A 25,413-nucleotide genomic window follows, 5' to 3' on the forward strand; every position below is an offset into this window, starting at 1 on the left:
GTGATATATTTAAAATAATACCACCAGGGTCACAACGCACATCCCAGAATTCATGCAGGAGGCATATTTTAAAACACAACCAAGCCGGGAAATCCACCTACCAATTGGGTGGGGGCGGTTGCTATAATGCAAAGGCTGCGATCCCCTAAACTCCAGTGGTTCCGGGGATCCCTGTTTGAAACTGCAGCGCTCCCAGCAGCCGACCCACTGCTCCACACAAACTATTCTTTCTGTGACACTGCACAACCAGGCAGCCACCTGCTTCATCACAGCCCGTGCAACAAGGGGCAGCGCAAGGCTGAGCCATTTATTTCCACCCCCCTGCAGGGCTGCCGTGCCCGGAGAGCTCCCACAACCACCACACGCAACAACCCACCCCAGCTCCAGAGGGGCCAGGCGGCTCGGTGCTGGACACAACTTGCGGACGATGGACACACGCCCCCCCAGCCAAACTCCCTCTCGCTTCCCCTGCCCGGGGCGGTGCCTCCCACCTCCCCTCACGCTTCTCCCTGCCAGCGGATCCCCCGCCGCCCTTACCTCCGGGGGCTGCCCGGCCGCAGGAGCGCACGCCGGCACGCAGCAGCCGCACACAACGAAGCGGCGAAGAACAGCGCCACCGAGCTACATTGGCGCGCCAGCGCTTCTCCCCGCTCCCCTGGGCCGTACCATCGGCCCGCTAACGCGCGGGGTGGGGGGGGGAGGATTGGAAGGGAGACGCCAGGACCCGACACCCCACGCGCGGGGCCTGGGCCCTCCTCCACGCTCAGCTCGCGCGGCCCTTTGTGCTCGGAAATCGAACCTCCTCCGTGCGCTGTGAGGGGTGGCCGCCGTCGCCGCCTTTACCTTGCCCCCCCCCCTCCGCTGGAGGGGGAATGGTTGGGCCCCCAGCGGGGAATGGAGCTGCTCCGAGGGCTGGGGAGTAGCGGGCACGCGGGGGCGCTGCCGTGTCTGGCCCCGCCGCGAGGCCAGCGCGGGGCGCGGAGGCGGCGCCGCCATGGCTCCCCCCCGGAGAGGCGAGCTGAGCCCGGCCGAGAAGGCGCTGCTGGCGGTGATTGCCCAAGGTGAGGCTGCCGCTGGAGACGGGGGGCAGGGGGGGAGGCTTTAGCTGCTGAGCGCGGCCCGCTCGCTCGCTCGCCCCGGTGCTTGGACTGAGAGGCGGGGAGAGGCTCCTGCACTAGAGGCCGGGAGGAGCCCGGCAACCCCGCGAGCCCTCCGGCGCCCCGGGATCGCTGCAGAGCCAGGGGGCCGCTTGGCCCCGCGTTCGCTGGGCTGGGGGCGGGCTGAGCCGTACTACGGCGTTGGCGGCTGGTTCGCTCTGTGTTAACGGGGTCGGGGCCTGGGTCTGGCGCTGCCCCGGGGTGACTGTGGTTTGCCCGGGGAGAGCCGGGCATGGATAGTGCCGCTTTGATGCTCAGGTCTCTCGCCTCGCAGAGACCTGCCCTAGAAAGGGGGGTGTCTGTTTCCGCTTCCAGGGTCACTCCCGCTGCTGCAGCCCAGCTGCTCGCCGGGGCGGAGTAAACCCCAGTGGCTCCCGCAGGAAACACCAGCGGTCGATGGGGCTACTCACCGTTGTATTCCCAGGCAGGCTGGGAGCTGGGTCCGTGTCGCCCCCCAGCCCCCACAAAAGGCATTGCGGGAAGCAGTTGAAACACTCATCGCCTGCGCCCTGAAGGGCCGGGAGCTGCAGACCTTCCTGCCTCTCTCTCTTTCTCTGGCCCAGGCTGCAAACCCAACAGGTGTAGGTCACTGCAGCCCTATTTCCATAGCAAGCTCTCTGCTTGAGCAAGCAAGAGAAGAAACTAATCGGTTTCCCAGGGAACCAGCTGCCCTCTTCCCTGTTATTTTCCCTCTTGCTCGTTTTCCTCATACCCAGAGCCAGATTTAGGGGCACATGACTGCCTGGGGTGCCAGGCTTACGTGACGCTGGGCTCAGGGGTGCTGGGTTTTTTTGTCAGTGACAGAAGGGAAAATAGAATGTTTCAGGTATTCCGTATGTGGATTTATTTTTCACTAACCTAGACCTTTGTAGAATCTCATAGAACCTTCCACGCTTTCTGAGAACTACATTTTCCTCGAACATCCTACAATGTTGTTAGCCATGCGCTCGCAGGTATATAAGGGGCAGGGCATCGCCAGTCAGTCAGTGAGATATAAGACTGAATCACAATGGAGTGAGATATTGTGAACCTTGTTCTATTGTGTAATGGTGAAAGTGTACTTGTGTTTTAAGACTTGAAGAGTGTAAGTAGCAACTAATAAAGGACATATTTAATGAGACACCAGAGATATCTATCAAACCCCTAACTATGCAGCAATATAAAAGAAATACTATTACTAATTTTGCCATGCTTAACATGTAATATTTGATGACTTTCTAAGATTGAGGAACATAGAGTTTTGCACTCACTAATAGTATCTGTTTTCCCCTGTAAAAAATAAAAGATGCCCCCAAAGAAGCCTTCAGGAGCTCAATATAGGAAGTAAAAAGCTCAATTGCAATCTAGTTTGCAGCAAGGGGCAAATTTGATGGGAAAATATCTGAAACAGAACAACATAGACTGGACTTGAGTCCAGTAGTGACATCCCAGGGCAAAAGAAATTGAGCAAAGCATAAATGATGGGAAATCCTATTACTAAGAAATTAGCAGATTTATCTGAAGATAAGGAATGGAAATGTGAGGAAAGTGGTGGAGAATCGTCCAGTTTTCCTGGCCACATACAGGAGAGTGATGATAAAGAAGAATGTGGCTCACATGAAAAGGAGAGTAATGACAAAGAAAAATCTGGTTTACGTGAAAAGGAGAGAAATTATAAAGAAGAATCAGCCTAGCATGATAACAGAAACAGCCGTGAGAAAAATTGCACACCACAGATTGATACATCAGAGCCTGCTTTATGGCCAGCAATCCTAAACTCTGTAGATATTGATCATGCTGGGCCCGGCAAAATCGACGATAAGACGTTTCCAGTAAATGAGCAGTTCTCAAAGTCACACTGTGAAAAAGTACTTGAGAATGGTGAGAAACTGAATCTGCGTTAGTTAGTTTACTTGAAATTAACTGACAGTGTGTTCTGGTTTTGTTGCAAAATATTTGACAAGAATGCTAAATTGTGGCTTGTGCTTTCTGGGTACAGTTACTGGCATAATTTCGCTGATGCTCTGAAGCAACCCAGCCATTTTATGGCCTACTCCAAAAGGATGGAGGTCAAGTCCAGGCTCAAGCTGAATAAATGCACAGATGCAGAAAACCAGCCCATTAATAACGTAGAAACACAACACTGGAGGAACATGCTCAAGTGTCTGATCTCAATTATCCTGTTCCTTGCAATCAAATAATTAGTCACAGTGAAAAGTTGTCATTTACAGGAAGATTATTTGACAAGGAGGTCTGTATCCAAATGAACACTTTATCTGTTTCTGGTCTGTGGATGACTCCACTGGAAAAGGCCGAACAGAACTGTTTATGAACATTTTGAATAAGAATAAAATAAAGCTTCAGGATTGCCATGGCCAAGGCTATGACAATGGCATGAACATGAAGGTAAGAAACAGTGGCATCCAAGCAAGGATCCTTGCACTGAATCCAAGAGCTTTCTTCATGCCTTGTGGCTGTCATTCCCTCAGTCTGGTTGTCTCTGATGCAGTGTCATCTTCTTTAGATTCAGTATCTCTCTTCAGAGTAAAGCAAAGGATATTCATCCTGTTTTCACCATCAACTATCAGGTGGAAAATCCTCACAGACAGGGTTACAAATCTGACTGGGAAGCCTCTAAGTGACACTTTCTAGGAGAGCCGCATTGACAGCATAAGGCCAGTAAAGTACCAAGTGACTGATATTTACAACATCCTGATGGAACTGGTATGGTCGAGTAAAGCCAAGGCCGGAATCTGACACGAGGCACAAACCAGATCACTGACTTCAAATTTCTGGTCTCAGATGTGGTTTGGCACAATATCCTGTTCCAAGTAAACCTTGTAAACAAGGCATTACAAACTCAGTCAAAGGACACTGCGACCACCACTACTACTTTGATGAGAAGCTGTCTTGATTTTGCTGTGGCCTGCAGAGACAACAGATTTTAAGATGCTATCAGTGCCAAAGAAATGGTGGAAAACTTAGGAGTTGAGCCTGTATTCACCAGAAGAAGAGACAGTTTGGTTACGAAGGCAGAGATGACGCGACGGCAAGTTCAGAAGAAAAATTCAAGAGGGAGGTTTTTTTGTTGACACTGTTCGAGTGTCTATCGAAGAAAGGTTCGGACAAATAAAGCACCACGAAAAGTCCTGTGTTTTTTGGTATGACCTTAATAAGCTGCTGGAGGACAGGAAAACACTTTTGAACAACTGTATGGATGCCGACACATGGGGAATGTTTGGACGTCGATGATAACAACCTCTATGTTGAATTGGACAACATCCATCACATTTTGCCACACAGGAAGCACTCTCCATCCCAGGTTCTCCAATTCATTTATGATGCAGAGCTGAAGGACACTTTTCCTAATGTGTGGATAGCTTTGAGGATTCTGCTTATGCTGCCAGTCACAGTCGCAAGTGGAGCACAGCTTTTTGAAGCTCAGGTTCATTAAAACATATCTTCGATCGACGATGGCCGATGAAAGACTGATATCACTTGCTACTTCATTGCTTGAGAATGCCATTGGCCAGTCTTTTGATCTCTCTGACGCAGTGCTTCAGTTCATGAGGGCAAAGGCAAGAAAACTAAAACTTTTGAACTAAAGGACTAGGGTTAACATTCTAAGGCTATCACCTACTGTAACACTATTTAATGCTGGTCCACCCAATGTTGGTGCACAGTTCAATTTCTTGATAGTACATTTCAGTTATTCTTAAAATTAAATAGTTTCTATAAGCTTAGAGGAAATTAATTTTTTGTGTGCTTCTATAGGCAAGAATACAGATTTACATATCCTAGCATGCAAATTTATCATCTTATAAGACAGGGATAAAGCATGCACGCAAATCGTGCATCAAAGTCATGAAATGGGCTACAAATGCAATAAAAAATAAATTAACAAATGGAGGGGGAATGCCATTTGGTCTAGGGCTGGCCCTGCTCACACACTACTACTGCTCACAGGGATCCATGTGGGCGAACAGCTTTTTATACCTATTGGCGGTGACACAACAGTCACACAATGCTGGTTCCTTTCCGTCTTGTCCTAGCTCTACATGAAGGAACACAGTAATTCAGGTTCTGAATCAGCCCTGCCCCAGATTTAGAGAGGATTTACTATATTGTGTAGTTGGTAGGTGTGGGGATGCCTCTCTGCAAATTTTTACAGTTACACACAGATATTCTCCTGTTGTACACATTGCACTAGCATGTTTCCTGGCTAATATCTAAAGGGCTAATGGCTTATTTGTAGTGTGTTTCAGCATGTTAACTTCTCAAAAACACTTGCCATCAAATAATAGGATTGCTGGGCCCTTAATATTTTTCATCTGTTACTATCCTGCCCAAGGAAAATGACATCGTTTTTCACGCTGATCTGTGGCTATATAGGATCCAGATATGTAGTTTCCTGGATATACATATATGAAGATGACCTGAGGATGAGCCTGTTCTACAAATTGCTGATGTCTGCTTCCTTGTTTAGTTCCAGATGCTGATCACTTGCTATTCATAAACAGCAAGTGGAAGAGGGGCCTTAGGTTTTTGTTTGCCTGTTTGTTCTGCAGAGAGACTTTTGGAGGGAGGGGGACTATCTTGAAATATAGTAATTTTATTTTAATCTGCCTGTGACTTTTTAAAAGCCAGAACAGGAAATTATGTTTTTCTTTTGCCTAGTAGCAGATGAAAGTGCAGGAAAACTGATTTTACAAGGAAAATGGGGAAATTGACTATAACCAGGCTGAAGTCAAATGCACAAAGTAACCCAACTGAGTGTGATGGGAGGGGAAAGGAAACAGACTTTTTTCCTTCTAATTTCTGTCAGTTACAGTAATCTTCAGAATTACTGTTAGCAATAGTAAGCAAACAACTTGCAGATAGTCGACACTGTGATCGTGTTCATTTTTCTTGGAGGAGCACTATTTTCCAATTACTTTCAGTTTGCACAATTATAATTACTTAAAAATAAAACTTTAAGGCAAGTAAATATAATTTTAAAACTTTGCCATAAGAATATTAGCCACATCTTAAACATGGATAAGCTTTAAAATATTTTCATCCCATTCTCGTTATAAGTGTAAGCAGTGATGGAAGGTTCTGTGCTCAGGCAACGTGAAGTCCATAGCCATAACATTGTTTACAGTTACATTCCAATTATATCTGGAAGACTTGAATTTTAGGGTAGGTGGGTTGGTTTGTTTTTTGGCCAGGGTAGAAAGGGGTTTTGCAAATGTAAACCAAAAAAAAGAGTAAATTATAAATCATTCTTCATTCTGACCAACAAAGATTTAAAAGCACAGTAATATCTCTCAATCAAATTAATATTAAAAGTTATTGGGAGAAGGATGTTAGTCATTTGTTAAGACTTTTTGACATCTACAGGTACATTTATATACAATACCTTAAAACATTTCCTCTGTATTTATTTACCAAGTCAGAGCTGTCCTGATGCAACTTATGAAAAAAGATATATTAATTTCCCAAGCTCAAGTTTATAGAATAGGCTAATTGCTTCACATAAGCAATTTTCTTTATTCATAGAATCATAGAACTGGAAGGGACCTCGAGCAGTCTAGTCCAGTCCCCTGCACTCGTGGCAGGACTAATTATCTTTCTAGACCATTCCTGACGGGTTTGTCTAACCTGCTCTTAAAAATCCCCAATGATGGAGATTCCACAACCTCCCTAGGCAATTTATTCCAGTGCTTAACCACCCTGACAGGAAGTTTTTCCTACTGTCCAACCTAAACCTCCCTTGCTGCAGTTTAAGCCCATTGCTTCTTGTCCTATCCTCAGATGTTAAGAAAAACAATTTTTCTTCCTCCTCCTTGTAACAGCCTTTTACGTACTTGAAAACTCTTATCATGTACCCTCTCAGTCTTCTCTTTTCCAGACTAAACAAACCCAGTTTTTTTCTATCTTCCCTCGTAGGTCATGTTTCCTAGACCTTCAATCGTTTTTGTTGCTCTTCTCTGAACTCTCTCCAATTTCTCCACATCCTTCCTGAAATATGGCGCCCAGAACTGGACACGGTACTCCAGTTGAGGCCTAATCAGAGCAGAGAAGAGCAGAAGAATTACTTCTTGTGTCTTGCTTACAACACTCCTTTTAATACATCCCAGAACAATGTTTGCTTTCTTTGCAACAGCGTTACACTGTTGACTAATATTTATCTTTTGGTCCACTATGACCCCCAGATCCCTTTCCGCAGTTCTCCTTCCTGGGCAGTCATTTCCCATTAATGCAAGTCTTCTAATTACGGTACTCTATATTGATTTTGAAACTTCTTGGCTTTTAGCTTCTTTTTCTTTTTAGCTTTTTTTAGCTTTTTAGCTTTTTTTTCCTCTTTCTTTTAGCTTATTATTCATCCCTGAGTTTCTTCATGCTTGGTAACTTGACAAATTTAGTCTGAGTATTTCATTTAAAATCAGAAATAGAAAGATTTTGCATTGCTTTGATTCTTCATTTCCTCCCTTTTAGCCCCTTACTTTTAATGGAACACCATTTTATTTTATTTTTAACTTTTTTTTTTTTTTTTTTTTTTTTTTTTTAGGAAACACTGAAGAAGCTGGAAGGCTCTTGGGCAGCAAGAATGTCCGTGTCAATTGCTTGGATGAGGTACAACAAAACTTCTAAATTAAAAGTATCTTAGTGGGTCTAACAAGGAGAAGTATCCAGTTAGAAATCTATTTAGAGGTTCTGCACGCTTCCAAGGAGCTAAATAACTATTATTTAGCACATAGGAAGTGGCAGACTTCTAAATAGCTTTTCAACCTGCAGCTATTAGTAAGCCTCTGAACTACTCTTAATCTATAAAAATATTTCAGAGGATTAATATCTTTAAGCTTAGATACAGTATGTGTTCTCTCTCAAATTCTGCACAGGTTTTGTTCACAGGTGTAATGGTATAACACAAAGCCCACAAAGAGTTTATAATCTGTATTTCCTATTGCAATTCTTCCAAATTTTAATTCTGAAAGAAGTCATGCTATCACAGGTTATCCCTGCATCTTCAAGCAAATTCTGAATTATTGGATAACTGTGCCATCAAAACAACGGTGCTTTGCCCCACAGCATGCAAGCTGGCTGACTAAGGAGCCAGTGGCATTGACTAGCTCAGAAGTGGGTACAGTCCTCTTTAAGGGCAGGGAGGGAGGAGAGAGGACAGTACAGAAGTCTCAAGAACCAACACAGACCAATTAATATGCAACATGTTAGTCTAGGGTTACCATACATCTGGGTTTTCCTGGACACAGCCTCTTTTTGAGCTTCCTTTCTCTGTCCAGGCAGATTTTTCAAATAAAAGGAAATATCCAGGGTTTTTGCAGAGGAGACAAACTGCAGCTCAGAAAGAGCCCCGATTGGTCCCTCCCCTGCATCTGCAGCTGATTGGTCAATTCCCCTGCAAGCCACAGATGCCAGATCTCGCCCACCCAGGCCCCAACTTCCAGGTCTGGGGAGGGGGTCCTGCAGGGAGGTGCTGAGTGACGGCTGTTGCTGCATCCTGGGCTTGCACCAGCCGCCCTGCTACCACGACAGGTACCCCCTCTTACCTCAGCTCTCCCCCACTGTAGCAGGGTCCTCTTTTTTGGGAACCTGAAATATGGTAACCCTGTGTTAGTGCATGTTAGAAATCATACCGTGTAGAGTGCATTACCCCTAGACATTGTCCAAGTCTAAGCTACACTCCCTTTTCTGCCAACCGCCCCAAAAAAACCCTTAAGTCCAAAAACTATACGACAGTTTTAATCAGATATCTGCTCCCAAGGATTATTATGCAGGATGTTAGTTCTTATCTATATTTGGCCCAATGCAGTTGTGGGGGGTGTCAAGGTTTCTGGATGCTTTCTTGAGAAATGATTGTTAAGGCTACAATTTAGTCACGGTTATTTTTAGTAAAAGTCATGGGCAGTAAACAAAAATTCACAGCCTGTGACCTGTCCATGACTCGTACTATATACCCCTGACTAAATCTTGGGTGCTCTTGGGGCAAGTGGCAGCCCGGGGGTGCCACAGGGGCTCTGGAGCTGGGGGGCACCTCAGGGCAGGGCGGGGGGGGACCAGCGCGTGGCCTGGGACACCCCCCCCTTCTGCTATGCGGGGGTGGCAGGCTCCCTACTGGCTCTGCATGGCAGCATGTTCCTAGGCAGAGGCATAGCCAGGGGTCTCCACACACTGCCTCTGCCCTGAGCACCAGCTCTGCAGCTCCCATTGGCTGGGAACCATGGGCAATGGGAGCTGCAGGTGCAGACAACACGAGAGCCCCCTGGTCCCTCTGCTTGGAGCCGAGGGAGGGGCATGTCACCAGTTCCAGGGTAAGCATTGCCCAGAGCCCTCACCCCCTCCCATGCTTCAACCTGCAGCCCCAAGCCCCCTCCCCTCCCACACCCAAACTCCTGCGCTGCTGCATGGTGGGGCGTGGTGGCCTGAGACTACCCCAGCAGCAGCCAGTGCAGCTGGCCCAGGGGCTGCCCAAGCTGCTCAGGGGCCCCTGGGCCAGCCATGTCAGCCACTGCAGAAGTCAGAGAGTTCCCGGAATCCGTGACCTCCTTGACAGACTCGCAGCCTTAATGATCATATGCTTACTGTTGACCCTACTGCATAGCATTAGACACCGTCCCCCAGACTGCACGTTTCCTTTCTGTCTCCGTTTGTACCAAGAGGGAGGCAACAAGCTAGACTGAGCTGGCTGCATCCACACAGCTGTCTAAACTCAATCTAGATCCATTACAAAATGGAGACTGTCCCTTCCAGACACTTTCATTTAGAAACTGTGACTCACTAAAATGCATTCCTCTCAATTCTCCAGTATTAGGAGGGGGTACACTGCCATACCTCATACTCTCAATTAGAAGTGTTTGTAATTTTCATTCACTTTTCAATCAAGGTCAGGTTATAGTCCTCACAACAAGTCATCCTGGTTGCTAAGGTTTCCCTTAAGATTAGGCTAGAATGGGGAAGTATACACTAACGTAGCTACATAGGTGTAGTTGCATCAGTACAAACCCCTAACGCAGACACAGTGAACCATTTACTACAGCTTACCCCTTTTTTTGCACTAGTGAAGTGGGTTTACAGAAGGGGTTAGAACCCATATAACTACACTGATGTAGTTAACCAGAGAAGTTCTAGGGAAAAACCTTCAGCTACTGGCTGAAACTTTCCCTCATATTTTTGGTATTGTGAATAGGTGGCGAGTGGGAGGGAGGAGGGGTAATAAAGTTACAACTCCATCAATTATAATTAAGAATTGACAGCATGACTTTCACAGTTGGGTGTCGATAAATCTTGGTAGTAGAAAGACTGAGAGGAGCCTGAACTAAATATTCTTACTCCCACATGTATGCAATGGAAAAAACTTTCATTTGCCAACCTAGGAGGCTGGCAACTTTCCTAGGTTTATAGGGTATAATCTGTGTTTAACACTAAGTACATGTAGAGATCTTTGGCAAATGGTGATAGGTATTTTTGTTTTTTGAAGACTGAATTGCATGGTAATAGTACAGAATAAAAGAATAAACCAGTGTAACGAATGAGTGTGAAATCCATTATACATATAGTCCTTTTACCCAACACTTTGCTTTATGGTTTGGTTTTGTTAACCCACACGTCAGATGAGGCATTGTACATGGGTATGTAATTACCAGGTGGGAGTCTTGACCAGTACAAAGATCCATAAATGTAATTACCACAAGTGCATATATTTCTTTCTTGGTTCTTCTCTCATTAGCATGGCATGACCCCTTTAATGCATGCAGCATACAAAGGGAAAGTTGACATGTGCAGGTTGCTTTTGCGGCATGGAGCGGATGTTAACTGCAATGAACACGAGCATGGATATACTGCCTTGATGTTTGCTGGACTCTCAGGTAAACTCTTTCCAAATCTGTATTTTCAAATTTTTATAATACTGCTATCTGGACGACAGGCCTGTGAACAGGTTGCAATAGTTCATAATTCAGGACGCTGCCTTAGGATGGAATAATGAAAAGATGTTATTACTTAAGGAATGGGTGGGTCTGTGTAACTGCAGAAGTGCTAGTACAACCCAGTATGCAGGAAAGATGCTGTTGACTCATTTTGTCCTATATTAAGTTGATTTGCTCATCTATTTGAGGCATATGCTATATAATTCCTACGGTGTAGGGAGGAATACTGCCGTACTTAGTCCTGGAGCCTTAAAATTCCATCTGTCGTGCAATGATTTCCCTGCACAGCAGCATGAATTCTGTTTAATTACATTGAGTTCCTATGAAAGACACTCCCTTTCTGAAGGACGGGTGGATTTTTAAGACTCCCCAACTGTAGCTTTTAATAAGCAATGCCATTTTAATATTTCTGAGGCGTGTCAAATTCAGTCTTCCTGTTCAAATAATGGCTGCAAGCAGATTGTAGTTCCCCTGAATGTGTTCAGCGAAACTTTGGCAAGGGATAGATCCCTCACCCAATTTCCTTTCTCTAGGGATTGATCACTAACAGGTCACTGTGTGTATCTGATTCTTGAACTTTGAGCTCCATTTGTTATTTGTCACTGGTTATATGGCATTGTTTCTGTTCCCTGATTTAGATGAGCAATAATTCTCTTAGAATCAGGAAAAGGGCTTTAAATCTCTGAATGAGGGGTAGAAGATAAGGATTAGGGAAGTTTGACTCTTTTTAAACTTCTTCCTTTCTGGGTCACTCAGATCTTTCCCAAAGCATAATTCCTAGAGACATTAATATAAACTCTTAGCTAGGTGTGGAGACATTAATGTAAGATATTAGTTAGATGTAGAGTAAAAAATCAATGGCCCACAATCTCCAGTATGAATACTCCTGGATGTTAATTTTCAAATTTTCAATCTTTGAGCTCAAAAAGAATGTGAGCCCAACTGAAGCAGTGTCACTCTAAAATTAGAGCAAATGCAAGAAACATTTATATTCTTTTCTCCTTTGTAGTCACACCACCCTAGTCAGCACTCCCACAAAAACAGAAAGTAAAGGAAGAGCACACCTGGAAAATAGAACCAACAAGCCTGGTCACAAGTGTCTTTATTAGTCTCCCTGAAGGGCACCAGTTAAGTGATATAATTTTGCCATCAAATTTAGCTTCATCTTACTTATTTGATATTTATCCCAGCCTGAACACCTAGTTCCCATTGGGAAGAAAGGAACAATCCGTTCTCTGCTCTACGCTTTGGCTCCATAATAGTACTGAATTTGTTCTTCTCTTAGAAGACAGGATGCTGTAGTAGTGCTGTCAAGCTAGAATAGCGGGCCTTGCATCTATATTGCTACCCACTGTGGGGTCAAATCTTGGCATAGAGAGATACCACTGAATTCAGTGAGAATTGAACATGCATAAGTTAGGGAAGAATCTGATCCTGAGAGTGTGAATTTTTGTTCCTTCGGTTTTGCAAATAAGAGAAAAATACTGCTGGCTCTTTAATCCACTGTTTTAAACCAAGGACATCAAGGATTTGTTGTGTCAATGTTGTCCCTTTTAGGTCTTGAAGTTCAATCTGAAATTAGCTACTGGTCTTCTCAAATTATGTGCATCTACAAAAGACAAAACTCTGTTATGTCTTTTCTCTTCAAATACAGGCAGCAAAGAAATTACCTGGATGATGTTAGAGGCTGGAGCAGAGACTGATGTTGTCAACTCTGTGGGAAGGACAGCAGCTCAGATGGCTGCCTTTGTGGGTAAATTGAAATTATCTCCTAATTTTCCCCAGGGCCATAAGATTATATGGTTTGGTGGATTAAACGGTTTATTCTTGGAGGAACATTACTTCACATTTCTTCATTAATTGATTAAAAACAGGATCAAATTTTATCCCATGTCTCCTCCTATATGAGTGAGCAGTCAGTCATTTTCATTCTCAACAACGTTACAACATCTATGATCCTCCATTCTGCTGAAATCTGCAAAGATAGTTGCTGCTGTGCTAAAAGTGTATAAATTACACTGAGTCATCACTTTTCAAACCATAAGACAGACTGTGAAGTTCTTAAGATGTTTGAAGCAAAGGTATGTGTTTCAGGTTTAAGGCAACATCTGCTAGTCCAAATAGACCCTACAGTAACTCCTCACTTAACGTCCTCCCGGTTAACATTGTTTCGCTATTAGGTCACTGACCTATTAGAGAACATACCCCTTTGAAGTCCTGCATTGTTCCCTTATAACATTGTTTGGCTCCCCCTGTCTCCGCCCGCCCGGTGCTCCTGCCAGGGACCAGATCCAGGCACGGGGGCTTGCCCCACTCCGCCCGCCCAGCGGAACGGGGCAAGCCCCCATGACCCCACCCTGATCCCCGGCTGGAATGGCCAGCAGGCGGAGTGGAGCAAGCCCCCAGTCTCCGACTCTGCTACACCCCTGCCTCAACCTAGCTTCACAATCATTATTGGTGAGTACAGTATTAAATTGTTTGTTTAAAATTATTTAAAACTTATTCTGCATATGTATATAATGTTTTTTGTCTGACAAAAAAAATTTCCCTGGAACCTAATCTTCCCCCCCTCCCCCCCATTTACATTAATTCTTACGGGGAAATTGGATTCGCTTAACATTGTTTTGCTTAAACATCATTTTTCAAGAACATGTGCTAAACCAGCTCATGTGGGGATGGGGGGGGGGAGGAGTAATAACGAAATTACATTTTCACTCTTAATGACTTTTTTTGTTGTTCAAGGTCAACATGATTGCGTAACCATCATCAACAACTTCTTTCCACGGGAAAGGCTAGACTACTACACTAAACCACAAGGACTAGATAAAGAACCAAAACTGCCAGTGAAGTTTGCTGGGCCTCTTCACAAAATTATTACTACTACAAACTTGCATCCTGTTAAGGTGCAGTAATGGGTACATCTTCTTTATTGGCATAGGACCAGATTCTGTAACTCTTGTGTTGAGAATTATTTTATTGATAAGGGGATTACTTGCAAAATAAGGTGATCTTTGAAATGAGAAGGCATGGCAGAATCGGCCCATAATTAAGAACATTAAATCTGAGATATCAAACTAAATGGTATTATTGCATACTGTGGTTTATACTTCATGCTCATGCAAGACACCATGAGATTTAGTATGGTACAGGTAAGTCAAGAACTGAGTTCACATCTCTGGTCAGAGAGGTTCATGCTCTTGAAATAAATGCTTAAACCTATTTTACATGTCCTTCATTCTTTTAGTGGAAAATTCAGGCAACATCCAGTCTTAATGCTAACTCACCGTTCTTTCAATTAATGTGTGTCACAGCAGATGTCTTCTTACTACTTTTTTTCTTTAATCACTATTTCATTGCAGTAATGTCTGCTGCTGCAACTTATGAACATATGTGCTATACCTTACGGCTTATTTCTATGTGTAGCTCAGGAAATAAGTAGCCTTAAATTCTTACAGCTTGCCATTGAAAGCTAGCATTTGTCAGCTATCGCCAATCTGAGATACCATAGTTTCCATCTGTATTTAAAATAAGAAATAGTTCAGGTACCATTGTGGTATCTATGGCATGTGGAAGCAGGTAATTATGTACAGCATTACTTAAGAGTAGCAACTTGGGCACCTGTCTTTGAAAGTGTTTAGTTCAATATATGAACAGTCTATTTACTACACTCTAGGCTTACTTTAGGCTAGCTCCAGAGTGGTAAACTTATATCATGCAATGCCATCTTGTACATGCACCTCAGAGAGGGGGATGTTGGGCCAGGGTAATCATTATAGTGTTTGGAGATAATGGTTACACTGTAAATGATTTTAATTCTTGATGCAACTTTCCTTTTTTAGATCTGTTTGCAGTTATTGACCAGTCTTAGGGCAGGTCTGTACTCGAAGCGCTACATTGGTACTGCTGCACCACGCCTAGTGAAGATGCGCTATGCCTACGGAAGAACGCTCTCCTGCGGGCATAATTACTTCATCTCTGTGAGAGGTGGAAGGAATGTCAGCAGGAGAGGGTCTCCCACCAACATTGTACCAGTGTGGACAGCACTTAGATTGCTGTAAATTGTGTTGCTCAGGGGGGTGTAGTCCTGCCCTTAGTTTTGAAAGTCTTGGATGGTAACTATGAATTACAGTATATTTATTACTCAGTAATATGCTCCATTAGCAAAGGAAGGGGAGCACAACATAGGAAGAGAAAACAGACTAAAAAATGGAAGAACATCAGAAGCCCTACTAAAGTTAGCTATTTTCATCCATCTAACCTATATGCTTTAACTCACATGCTTAAAGGAAAAAAAGAGTTCCTCATTACATTAAACTCTCTTCACTGTTCCCTGTAGATTGTGCTGCTGGTCAAAGAGAACCCCCTCTTGGCAGAAGTAGAAGCACTGCTGAAATGCTACAGGGTGTTGGATCTGATTTGTGAGAAATGCATGAAGCAGAGAGATATGAATGAAGTACTGGCTATTAAAATGCACTATATCAGTTGCATCTTCCAGAAATGTATTAATTTTCTCAAAGAGCGAGAGGATAAACTGGATGGATTAATCAAAAGGTATGCATTTATACAGAATTTAAAAGGAGTCTGAAGGTCTATACATGAATTTTATACATATAAAAATAATGCATCTATTGGGATGAAGTGGAGCTGGAGCATTGGTTAGTTGGGCTTTTGTGGTTTAAAAACTACCAAGATTAAATTGCATTGTTTGAAAGACTCCAATTTAACATTGTCCAGGGGAGCCCTGATCCGTTACCACTCGTATACAAAAGGCATCCAGTAGTCATTACTCCTGGGGGAATTCTGCACCACTGTGCAATGCAGAATTTTGTAGAAATTAATGTTGTGTGTGCAGAATTTCCTTTTTTCCCCACAGAAATGGGCTGCAGAAATGTTGGCCGCCCCTAGGGGCTGCTGGACCCAGCAGAACCCAGCTCACAAACAGAAGACAAGGCTGTTCGGGGGAGGTAACTGGAGGGTTCCCAGCAGCTGCACTTCCCAGCACAACCTGAAGGAAGGAGGCAGCATGCAGGAAACTCCGTACAAACCCAGAACCCAGCATCATGCTGTTTTGTTTTTTTTTTCCCTCTGGATCCCTGGGCTCTAGGAGAATAGGGGATGCAAGTGTTTGGGCTGGGGGGGACCGTGGCTGGGCTCTGGGGTGGTGGCAGGGGGCAGAGAAACAGGAACTAGGTTGTTATAGGGGTGGCTACAACTCTCTACTCCTGGGGGAATTTTTTGGTGTCTCTCTATTCAGACATACCTGCTGACAGGTATTTTGAAATAAATTACCAAAATAATTGAAACTGGTGTGATTATATAGTGCTATTTTGACAAATAAAATTTCCAGAATTTTAAAATGTGTGCAAAAATTTTAATTTTTTGGTGCAGAATTCCTCCAGGAGTCACTCATGCAGTGCAAAGAAGGGTGCAGTCATCAGCACTGAATAACTGATAGGGCACATGGCTGGGTGGGTTAGACTGGCTTGGCCAGGGTCCTGAATGCCCTTGAGCACTAGAAAGGTAGGTGGTGCGTGCGTGTGTGGAAGAGTGATGCAAGCTACACTTTCAAATGTATAGCGAAGGTCACCTTTGAGCATTTTGCTATCTACTCCACTCTGCTCCCTAGCATAGACTTTGGCAGACATAAAGCAAAAGTCCTATTTAAAGCCAGTGGAATTTTTGCTTCTAAGCCAGTTGGGTTTGTAAATCTTGGGTGGGGTTTTCAAAAGTGCCAACAGGCTATTTTGATTTAAGAGCTTAACTTTCGATGGTGTTGAGCATCTGGAGTTCCCACTGACTTCAATGGATGTGTAGGTGCTTCTGAAAACTGGGTTATAAATGAAGCAAATAATCCTGTCTCTAAAATATTAAAATCAATTAATATAGCAGTGATTCAAGAATTAAGAGGATAAATAAGGGAAAAGACGAGATAAAATAGCTTAATGAAGTCAGGACAATAATGTGGTATTACTAATAGAATTTTAAACAAGAACTGTGCCTCCATGTCTTATAATTTAAAACAAAGCAAAGTCTCTCTAATAAGCTGTATGTCTGCCATTGCTGATATTGGGCTAGATAGTTGAAACATAATGGGTCTAGGTTTCCAAAACTTAGCTGTAATTATTATTTAATACTTCAGAATTGTTGTGTAATTACATACAAAGAGCTTCATTTGCATTTTTAACTTCACTGTGATTTTGACACTACAGAATTTACTTTGAATCTGAATTTTAGCATAAAGTTGCCGTATGAGGAAGGAAGCCAGGGGACAGCAGAATGAATAACACCTTGGACCATGCTTGTTAGTAAACGCTAATCATAAGCTGCTAGTGGATTTTCATTTAACTTTTGCTTTAAAAATTTCAGTCTATTGAAAGGCAGAGATACAGATGGTTTTCCTGTGTATCAAGAGAAGCTTATCAGAGAGTGCATTCGAAAGTTTCCTTACTGTGAAGCTACCCTGCTCCAGCAGCTGGTGAGAAGTATTGCTCCTGTTGAAATTGTAAGTGTCTCTCATGAAGCAAATAAGTGCTATTTTATAAACAGATTAACTTAGATATCCCACATAGTAAAAACCCTGATATTCAATTGAATTTAACATGTCTTTTTGTCCCTTGACTTATGTCCTCTAGGATGCAAAAGTTTTGAATGTCCCCTGAGATATTTTTAAAAAATTGGGATTCTAGGGAATTCTTCTGTATCAAATACAGTAGAAGTTCTCATTCCTGACAATTGGGTTTCCTCTAGTTTCTGTTTCCCTACTGTGGCTTTGACTGTGGATCATTATTAAAAATCTTCACATCAGAAAACTAGAGCATTTGGGTAGGAGGGGGGAGAGACACTCTCCCTGTTTCTCTTTGCAAAACTCACTCCATAAATTCAGTGGTGTTAGATAGCTTAAGAGCCTTCTCCTGCACTTGGGCAAAACAGCAAGGGGTGGAAGGACTGCAGGATCTCCTGGGACTCTTGCAGTCATTATTTCCAGTGGGCCAGAAGTGGGTGGCAGTAAGTGATGGTAACTTGGAAGAAAAGCATCTTTTTGAAGCTGCCTTTATGAGCAGAAGAAGCAAAATGAACAGCTGTTGGTGTCCAGTGCCATGAATGCCTAGTAAGAAAACTAACTTTACATCTTCGCATATGTGTCTGATAGGAGACTATCTTTAAAGAGTATTTTAATTGGCTTATAATAAATCTTGTACAAGAGACTTATTTTTCAGAGGAAAGCACATCAGATCTATTTCTGAAAGCTATGCGGTACGTGTGTTAAGATTGGGATGATGATTAATTTTGTGACATGACTGTTATACACTATAATGAATTAAAAATATCCTTCATCTTACAGGGATCCGATAAATGGGACTGTTCTGTAGTTTAATTCCTGCAGTAGTCATCTGTACAATTTATCAAGATCAGAACAAAAGGCAGCACAATGATTTGAATGTTCATACACTGTCTCACACTGTTTAAGGCATGCTTACAGTAAACACTTTTTTTTTCCAGGTTTCTTCTACTTTTTTTTTTCTATTCCTGGCAATCTCCTCGTCCCCTACCAACGCCCTTCAAAGAAATCTGTTTTGTTGCACAGGCTTTGACACTTTGGGGTGTATCTATAAAGCTCTAGAAGAATCTATGCTATCAGTTACATTTGTCCAGGAGTACTTGATCTTAGGCATGCACAATTATGCAGATTCAGTATGAGAAAAACCCAGCCTCTTGTGTAGCAATTACCATCTTTCTCAGATGATTTTAATGGTTTTAGATTTGTTTTTGAGCTAGAACAACTTGTTTGGTTCTTCAACCACGCCCCCAGTGTTAGCATCATTCCAAGAAAGGATTCTTAACACTTTCATAACATTACCAAAGGTAGCATATAGTGATGGCTACTGCTTGTACTTTTTGAAGGAGAAGGATGTCTGCACATTTTATCTAGTATTTTAAAGATTCCAAGTTGCAAATATTCAGTCTGGAATATTTGAAGACATGGGGCACTCCAGTATGTCAGTGCCAAGAGAAACGTCTCTCTCGGGCCAGCACAGACACTAGTTTGCACAATCCTGCTGCATATTATTTACAAACTGCCAACCCTAAGTGAAAAGAATATCACAAAGTACAGTTCATTAATTCATCCAACAAATACATTAAAAGGATGTTTTAATTATGACACAACTAAAACAATGGAACATCACATATGTTCTCTGATATCAGGACACATGGGCATATCTGTGAAATAAAATGAAGTGGTGCCCCATTATGCAAAGATACTGGAGAACTTTTTCACTAGATGCCGCAAATGGGAGTCAATACAACAAAAAATGTACATGTTAATTTCAGCAGCATTAGATACAGGAACAATATCCATTGTTTCCAAGTGGGGAAAGAACCTCAACAGGGAAAGACATACTCTTTTAACGTTTCTTCAAGCAGTGGCACATAAGTGTTTAAAAAAAATCCATGGGAAAAAGCTTTTTATTTATAGGCTCACAAAGGACACTTTATAGTAAGTGCAGGGGTTACAAGAAGAAAATATTCAATGTGACATTAAGTCCCTTGTGCTCTACCTAAATCCACATTTAATTCTAAAGTGGTACTGGTAGATACAGTTTTTCAACTGTAAATATGCTTCATCAGAAGCATAGCTGCTCCTGTGTTTGTGTAGTATTATTATCCTTTAGGGCTAATGCTGCCCAAGACTAATGGTGCACAGCTGCCCTTGAAGTCATCAGGTGTTGTGCATGTTTAGCCAAGGGTAGAATTTGGCCCTTTGTATCATAGACTTACTGGACCAGCTACATTATTTTGAAAGCTACTATAAAAGCTCTGAAATCCTGGCCATCAGTGTTTTCGCAGATCACATGGTGCAAAGGAATGGTGAGGGAGGATTTTGCACATCCACTACTTTCTAAAGTGATGGCAGGATGAGAATGTGGGTTTAAATATTAATTCTAAACTGGTTAGCCTAAAACTGGATTCAGGCTTCTAAGATGAAATAAAATAATTTCTATCCCCCTTCATTAGAAACTGCAGACTAGACACATATTCAGCTGTAGCTTAGGTTTAAGTGTAATGAATTATAGTAGTGGAGGATCCTGCATTACAGCTGCGTTCACATGATTAGTTTTCTGTTCCTGTTGCTGCTGTAGAAACGTCAGTGAAAATGCATAGAGCCACCAGGCTTCTTGCTCTTAAGTTACAAATTGCCAAAACTTCGTGCTAAATGTACATGTCATATTTCTGCAGTCCTTAAATTATGTTTTTTCTCCTCCTTATTGCCTAATCTTTTCCCCTTCCCTCAGGGCTCTGATCCTACTGCTTTCTCTGTACTTACACAAGCTATTACTGGCCAAGTGGGCTTTGTGGATGCTGAATTCTGTACAACCTGTGGGGAAAAGGAAGCAGACAAAAGATGTTCCGTATGTAAAATGGTAAGAGACTGTCGTTGAAGTTTAAAAAATTTAATGCCACTGGAAGTTGAAGATAGACAAATTCAGACTGGAAATAAGGCACAATTTTTAATGGTGAGACTAATTAACTATTGGAATAATTTACCAAGGGTTGGGGTAGATTCTTCATCAGTGACCATTTTTTAAATCACGATCAGATGTTTTTCTAAAAGATATGCTCTTGAAATTATTTTGGGAAGTTCTCTGGCCTGTGCTATACAGGAGGTCATACTAGACGATCACAACAGATGATCCTTTCTGGCCTTGTAATCTGTGAATATATTACTGCCAGTCTGGAAAAGGAAGGTTACTTACCAGTAACTGTAGCTCTTTGAGAAATGCCCCTGTATGTTCAGACTCAGGAGATACAAAGCACCTTCTTATGGTGCAGGTATCTTGAATCCAAGAAGTAAGAATATTTAAAGCCCCAAATAAGACACTCTGGGTTAGAGGGTGGAGTTACAATACATTTTGGATTTTCTAAATTAATTACAATAGAACAATAGTTTCGTTTCTGATATAATGTATAGAACACCCATACTGTGTGACCTTAACTGTTTATAATTGTAATTTAAAAGAAGTACTCTTAGGTTACATAACATACTGTTCCAATATCCTGATTAAGTTTGCAGCTTTAGCTCCCCATAAAGTTAAACGATTGTAGTGCCCTGTTATATGAAGGTGAAGTAATGGCTCTGGAAACTTTCAGGTTATTTATTGTGACCAGAACTGCCAGAAAATACACTGGTTTACCCACAAAAAAGTTTGTAAGACGCTGAAGGAGGCTCATGAGAAGCAAGAGCTAGAAGCTGCCAAAGAAAAACGGAGACAAGAAAAAAAGCAAGAGAGAGGTTAGGATCAACAGTTTGCTAACTAAAATTAATCCTGCACTAACAAATTCTACTACAAGAAGCAAAAGTAAATTCTGTTACTGCACGTACTAAGGGAGGTTTAAGAGACTGTCTTGGTTGGTAGAAAAAAATGGCAGTAATTGTTGGAATGCTTGACTTCTTACTTGTGAAAGCATAACTTTGTATCCAATAACAGAAATACACATGACTCTTGAGTACAATAGGGCACCAGGAATTCTAACTTTACTGTTTCAAAATCTTAAAGCTCTGATCAAAAAAATACCCCAAATCCTAAACTAGAAGACCAAGTCACAAGTTGAATAATAAAAACAAAACAGCCAACCACACACTAACCCACTGTCCAAAAGGTTAACTCAGAAGTTAATTCTTTGCTATATTGTGGGTATGGGGAGAGGAACAAGGAAGTCTTGTGTGAGTACGTATGGGGGTGGCTATTTGGTTGTTTTGGGTTCTTTCCTTACAATCACTAACAAAATGACAAACTCTGAAGATCATACAACAGAGTAAAAATGCCTAACACCCTTCCTCCAAAATAATTTTTCTGTATGTAATTCAAAGGAAAGTCTTTGAAGTAGAGTACATGCTCATTCTCACTTCCTGTCTCTTAGCACCCCTTTCCCATTTTATTATCACCATTTTATATGTTTTAACTTTATTGTCAGCAATTACAAAATACAGGAGCCATGTCATGCTTGCCTTACTCACAGGAGAGTAGCTCTGAAAATACTACTGCAGGGCAGTTATTAGTATATCAGGAAACAACTCCACCTGGTGACCATCTCATGTAAAATTTAAGGAGCCAAAATGGGCTTTTTTAATCACTCTGACCCCTAAGTAGACTTCCATTTCCCTTTATAAATCAGGGTCTCTAATGCCCCAACCACTTAATTTGGACATGCCAAATATACTTATGCTTTTCCCCAAAACCCCTTTTGGAAAGTCTAAGTATAACATGTGGCTCCTTTCAGCCTGGTCAAACAATAAAGGTCAGGATAGCTTATTCTAACCAACTTTTTTGGCTTCAGTTTGATTTTTAATAGACAGAGGTTCTCTGGTACATCTAACAACCTCTTATGCAAACCTGCATTTGCCACTTTTCTCACAAAACCTCCTTAGTTCTTTTTTAAGTTGCAGAATTATTTCTTGGAGTCAGCAAGTCATGCTCTGGTTTTCCATTCCTTGACATACCAGGTTATTGGATTAGAATAACTTTGAAATGAAAGTTTGATTGAGTATGGCACTAAGTTGACCTATTCACCTAGTATCATAATAGCGTGTGCCAGTTCCTGCAGTCATAACAGAGGCAAAATTAATTATTAAAGAGAGAGCATCATGGGAAGCTTTGTCCGAGTCAGGTACCCAGGATTGTTTCCAACGTAACCTAACATCTCCTTAGGCCAGGGGTGGGCACATTTTTTGGCCTGAGGGCCACATCTGGGTATGGAAATTGTGTGGTGAGCTATGAATGCTCATGAAATTGTGGGGTGGGTTGGAGTGCGGGAGGGGGTGAGGCCTCCGGCTGGGGGGTGTGGGCTCTGGGGTGGGGCCAGAAATGAGGAGTTCAGGGTGTGGGAAGGGACTCTGGGCTGGGGCAGGGGGTTGCAGTGTTTGGGGGTGAGGGCTCCAGTTGGGGGGTGCAGGCTCTGGGGTGGGGCTGGGGATGAGGAGTTGGGGTGCAGGAGGGTGCTCTCAGCTGGGACTGAGGGGGATCAGGGCTGGGGCAGGGGGTTGGGGCGCAGTAGGGGGTCGGGGGGGCAGGCTCCGGGCAGCACTTACCTCAAGCAGCTCCCAGAAGCAGCAGCATGTCCGCCTACGGCTCCTAAGCAGAGGCACAGCCAGGCGGCTCTGCATGCTGCCCTGTCCACAGGCGCTTCCCCTGCAGCTCCCATTGGCTGCAGTTCCCGGCCAATGGGAGCTATGTGCTTGGGGCTGGGACCCTCTGGCTGGCTCTACACATAGGAGCCGGCGGAAGAACTTGCCGCTGCTTCCGGGAGCCACACAGAGTGGGGCAAGCCCTGGACTCTACTCCCCAGTGGGAACTCGAGGGCCGGATTAAAAGGTCTGGAGGTCCAGATGTGGCCCCCAGGTCGTAGTTCGCTCACCCCTGCTTAGACACCCTAAGCAAAAAGTGCTTTGCTCACCCCTGCTTAGACAGAACTCCCGTGTCTGAGGTCTCTTAACGTAGTCCTGCTTCGTTATTACGTTTAGAAGAATAAATATTAGGAAACTTGTTGATAGCAGGGTGAATAAACTTCTCAGTGAAACAAAGAGAAAGTACCTGCCAAATTCAGCCTTAAGAATAACTATGCCGCTTCTTGTGTGGGTGTTGATGAGATTTGTGAGATGTGTATGTCTTTTTTTGTTAGATGAAGCACAAGCAGCTGATCCTAGTTCCACAAATGAAGAACAGTCAGACCCTCACCCAGGAGCTACCAAAGAAGTGGATCTAAGTCATGCAGTTGACAGAACAGAGGAACGTGTGCTTAACAATGAGCCAGCAGCCCCACAACCTCGTCCTGACAATCAGTCTGAAAGTGAGACTAGCTTAGCTGACATTGCTGTGCAAAAAGTTCAAGAAGCTGAGGAGTAAGATGATGGTGGGCAGAGGACAAGTGTCTTCACTGAAGTCCCTGTACTTCAATGTCATGAAGCATATTCTAAATTCAATATGTTTATAGCCCTCACTGCATAGCATATGCAAGACTTCCTGTGTGAGATAACATATGTCTATTTTTTCCTGAGTTAAGAAATAGGCTAGTATAATCACATACTTTCGAGCCCATTGTAGGTTGTCAAGACAAGTCATTTATACACTGGTCAATACTATATTTGCATATATCCCTCTGGTTGTATCTACAGTAAGTGTAGTAAACCTATGAATATCTGTGGAAAATGAGCCACTTGCTAGTGAAATGGGAAAATATTCAAATCACTTGGATTATCCTTGTTTTCAAAAATTAAAATCCTACATATACTAAATTAAAGATTTCTCTCCACGTGCAATAAAGGTGAAGCTGAGAGAGGCTTATGAAGTCATATGGAAGTTTAGCAGTTAAATTGCTTTACAACTGTTCACATCTTTTTTTTTTTTTGAGTCTTCATCTGGATTCTGAACACTCTTCACCGTTCTTTACTGTGATGAGTTAGTTTCCACTATTGGTGCACAGCAATATATAATTTGTCTGTTTTGTGACAATTTTCATTAAATGATACTGCTGACCCAGTTGTCTCAAGTGGACTGTGAAATGTATCTTTCAAATAAATTACTTATTTGTTCAAAGAGACAAGACAAGTGAGGTGATATCTTTTATTGGACCAATTTCTGTTGGTGGAAGAGACAAGCTTTTGAGTTTCACAGAGCTCTTCTTTGGGTGTGGGACAAGTTGCTAGGGATAAGTGGCTCACTGATGCTCTAGGAGACCACTTCAAGTGAAGTGGGCAATTATTTCTTTAAAGATATTCAAGTCTATCACAGACCAATGAAAAGATTAGACCCAAGTTTTTAATATTAAACATTTACATTGACTAGAGTTTCAGAGTAGCAGCCGTGTTAGTCTATATTCGCAAAAAGAAAAGGAGTACTTGTGGCACCTTAGAGACTAACTGATTTATTTGAGCATAAGCTTTCGTGAGCTACAGCTCACTTCATCGGCTGCATTCAAGATAGTTTCTAAATTCAGTTTTAAGGAAAAGGTTTCCTTTCTAGTTTCCTTTCTAGTACACTGAGATTTTATGTTTATGAAATATTTGCTAAGCATTGACCACATGCTTGATGGCCATACAAGACAAAAGGGTGACGTCCTGGCCCCACTGAAGCCAATGGGAAAATTCCCAGTCACCCTTGATTCTGTCACCCTTATATTTGATGAGTGGTACAGTATGTCATGAAATCAGTGGGACAGTTCACAAAGTAACAGGTTTTAGAGGGGTAGCCGTGTTAGTCTGTATCAATAAAAACGAGGAGTCCTTGTGGCACCTTAGAGACTAACAAATTTATTTGGGCATAAGCTTTTGTGGGATATAACCCACTTCATCA

The 25,413-nt window shown here is 42.7% G+C and overlaps 2 protein-coding genes across 7 annotated transcripts in view; one reads left to right on the forward strand and one right to left on the reverse strand.

Moving 5' to 3' along the window:
• The window catches only part of BZW2 (basic leucine zipper and W2 domains 2), a 77,604-nt gene extending 75,889 nt beyond the window's left edge, over positions 1-1,715 (reverse strand). Inside the window, exon 1 of one of the 5 annotated variants that reach the window (XM_073333787.1) lies at positions 1,568-1,711. In XM_073333787.1, coding sequence (XP_073189888.1) covers positions 1,568-1,656 — 89 coding nt within the window. In that variant the 5' untranslated portion in view covers positions 1,657-1,711. Of the gene's footprint in view, positions 1-537; positions 622-1,567 lie in introns of those variants that run through there. The other 4 variants (XM_073333789.1, XM_073333790.1, XM_073333794.1 and 1 more) reach the window with 4 other exon arrangements.
• On the forward strand, positions 772-24,932 carry ANKMY2 (ankyrin repeat and MYND domain containing 2). Of its 2 annotated transcripts, none has more exons than XM_073333796.1 (10): positions 772-1,061; positions 7,690-7,754; positions 10,867-11,005; positions 12,720-12,818; positions 13,808-13,968; positions 15,402-15,616; positions 17,432-17,567; positions 20,359-20,487; positions 21,215-21,356; positions 23,744-24,932. In XM_073333796.1, the coding sequence occupies exons 1-10, from the start codon at positions 995-997 to the stop codon at positions 23,965-23,967; spliced, it is 1,377 nt and encodes a 458-aa protein (XP_073189897.1). In that variant the 5' UTR covers positions 772-994; the 3' UTR covers positions 23,968-24,932. The 2 variants fall into 2 exon arrangements, with proteins under 2 accessions (XP_073189897.1, XP_073189898.1); XM_073333797.1 differs by lacking the exon at positions 772-1,061 and adding an exon at positions 8,423-8,675 and having other exon boundaries at positions 7,693-7,754.
• The last annotated feature ends 481 nt before the right edge of the window (positions 24,933-25,413 follow it).

Source organism: Lepidochelys kempii, chromosome 2, assembly GCF_965140265.1.
Source record: "Lepidochelys kempii isolate rLepKem1 chromosome 2, rLepKem1.hap2, whole genome shotgun sequence".
Taxonomy (NCBI): Eukaryota; Metazoa; Chordata; order Testudines; family Cheloniidae; genus Lepidochelys; species Lepidochelys kempii.

Coding starts and splice junctions, on each gene's coding strand:
- ANKMY2 (XM_073333796.1), top strand. CDS start 995: ATGGCTCCCCCCCGGAGAGGCGAGCTGAGCCCGGCCGAGAAGGCGCTG. Junction 1,062..7,689: donor GCTGGCGGTGATTGCCCAAG/GTGAGGCTGCCG, acceptor TTTTTTTTTTAG/GAAACACTGAAGAAGCTGGA. Junction 21,357..23,743: donor AGAAAAAAAGCAAGAGAGAG/GTTAGGATCAAC, acceptor TTTTTTTGTTAG/ATGAAGCACAAGCAGCTGAT.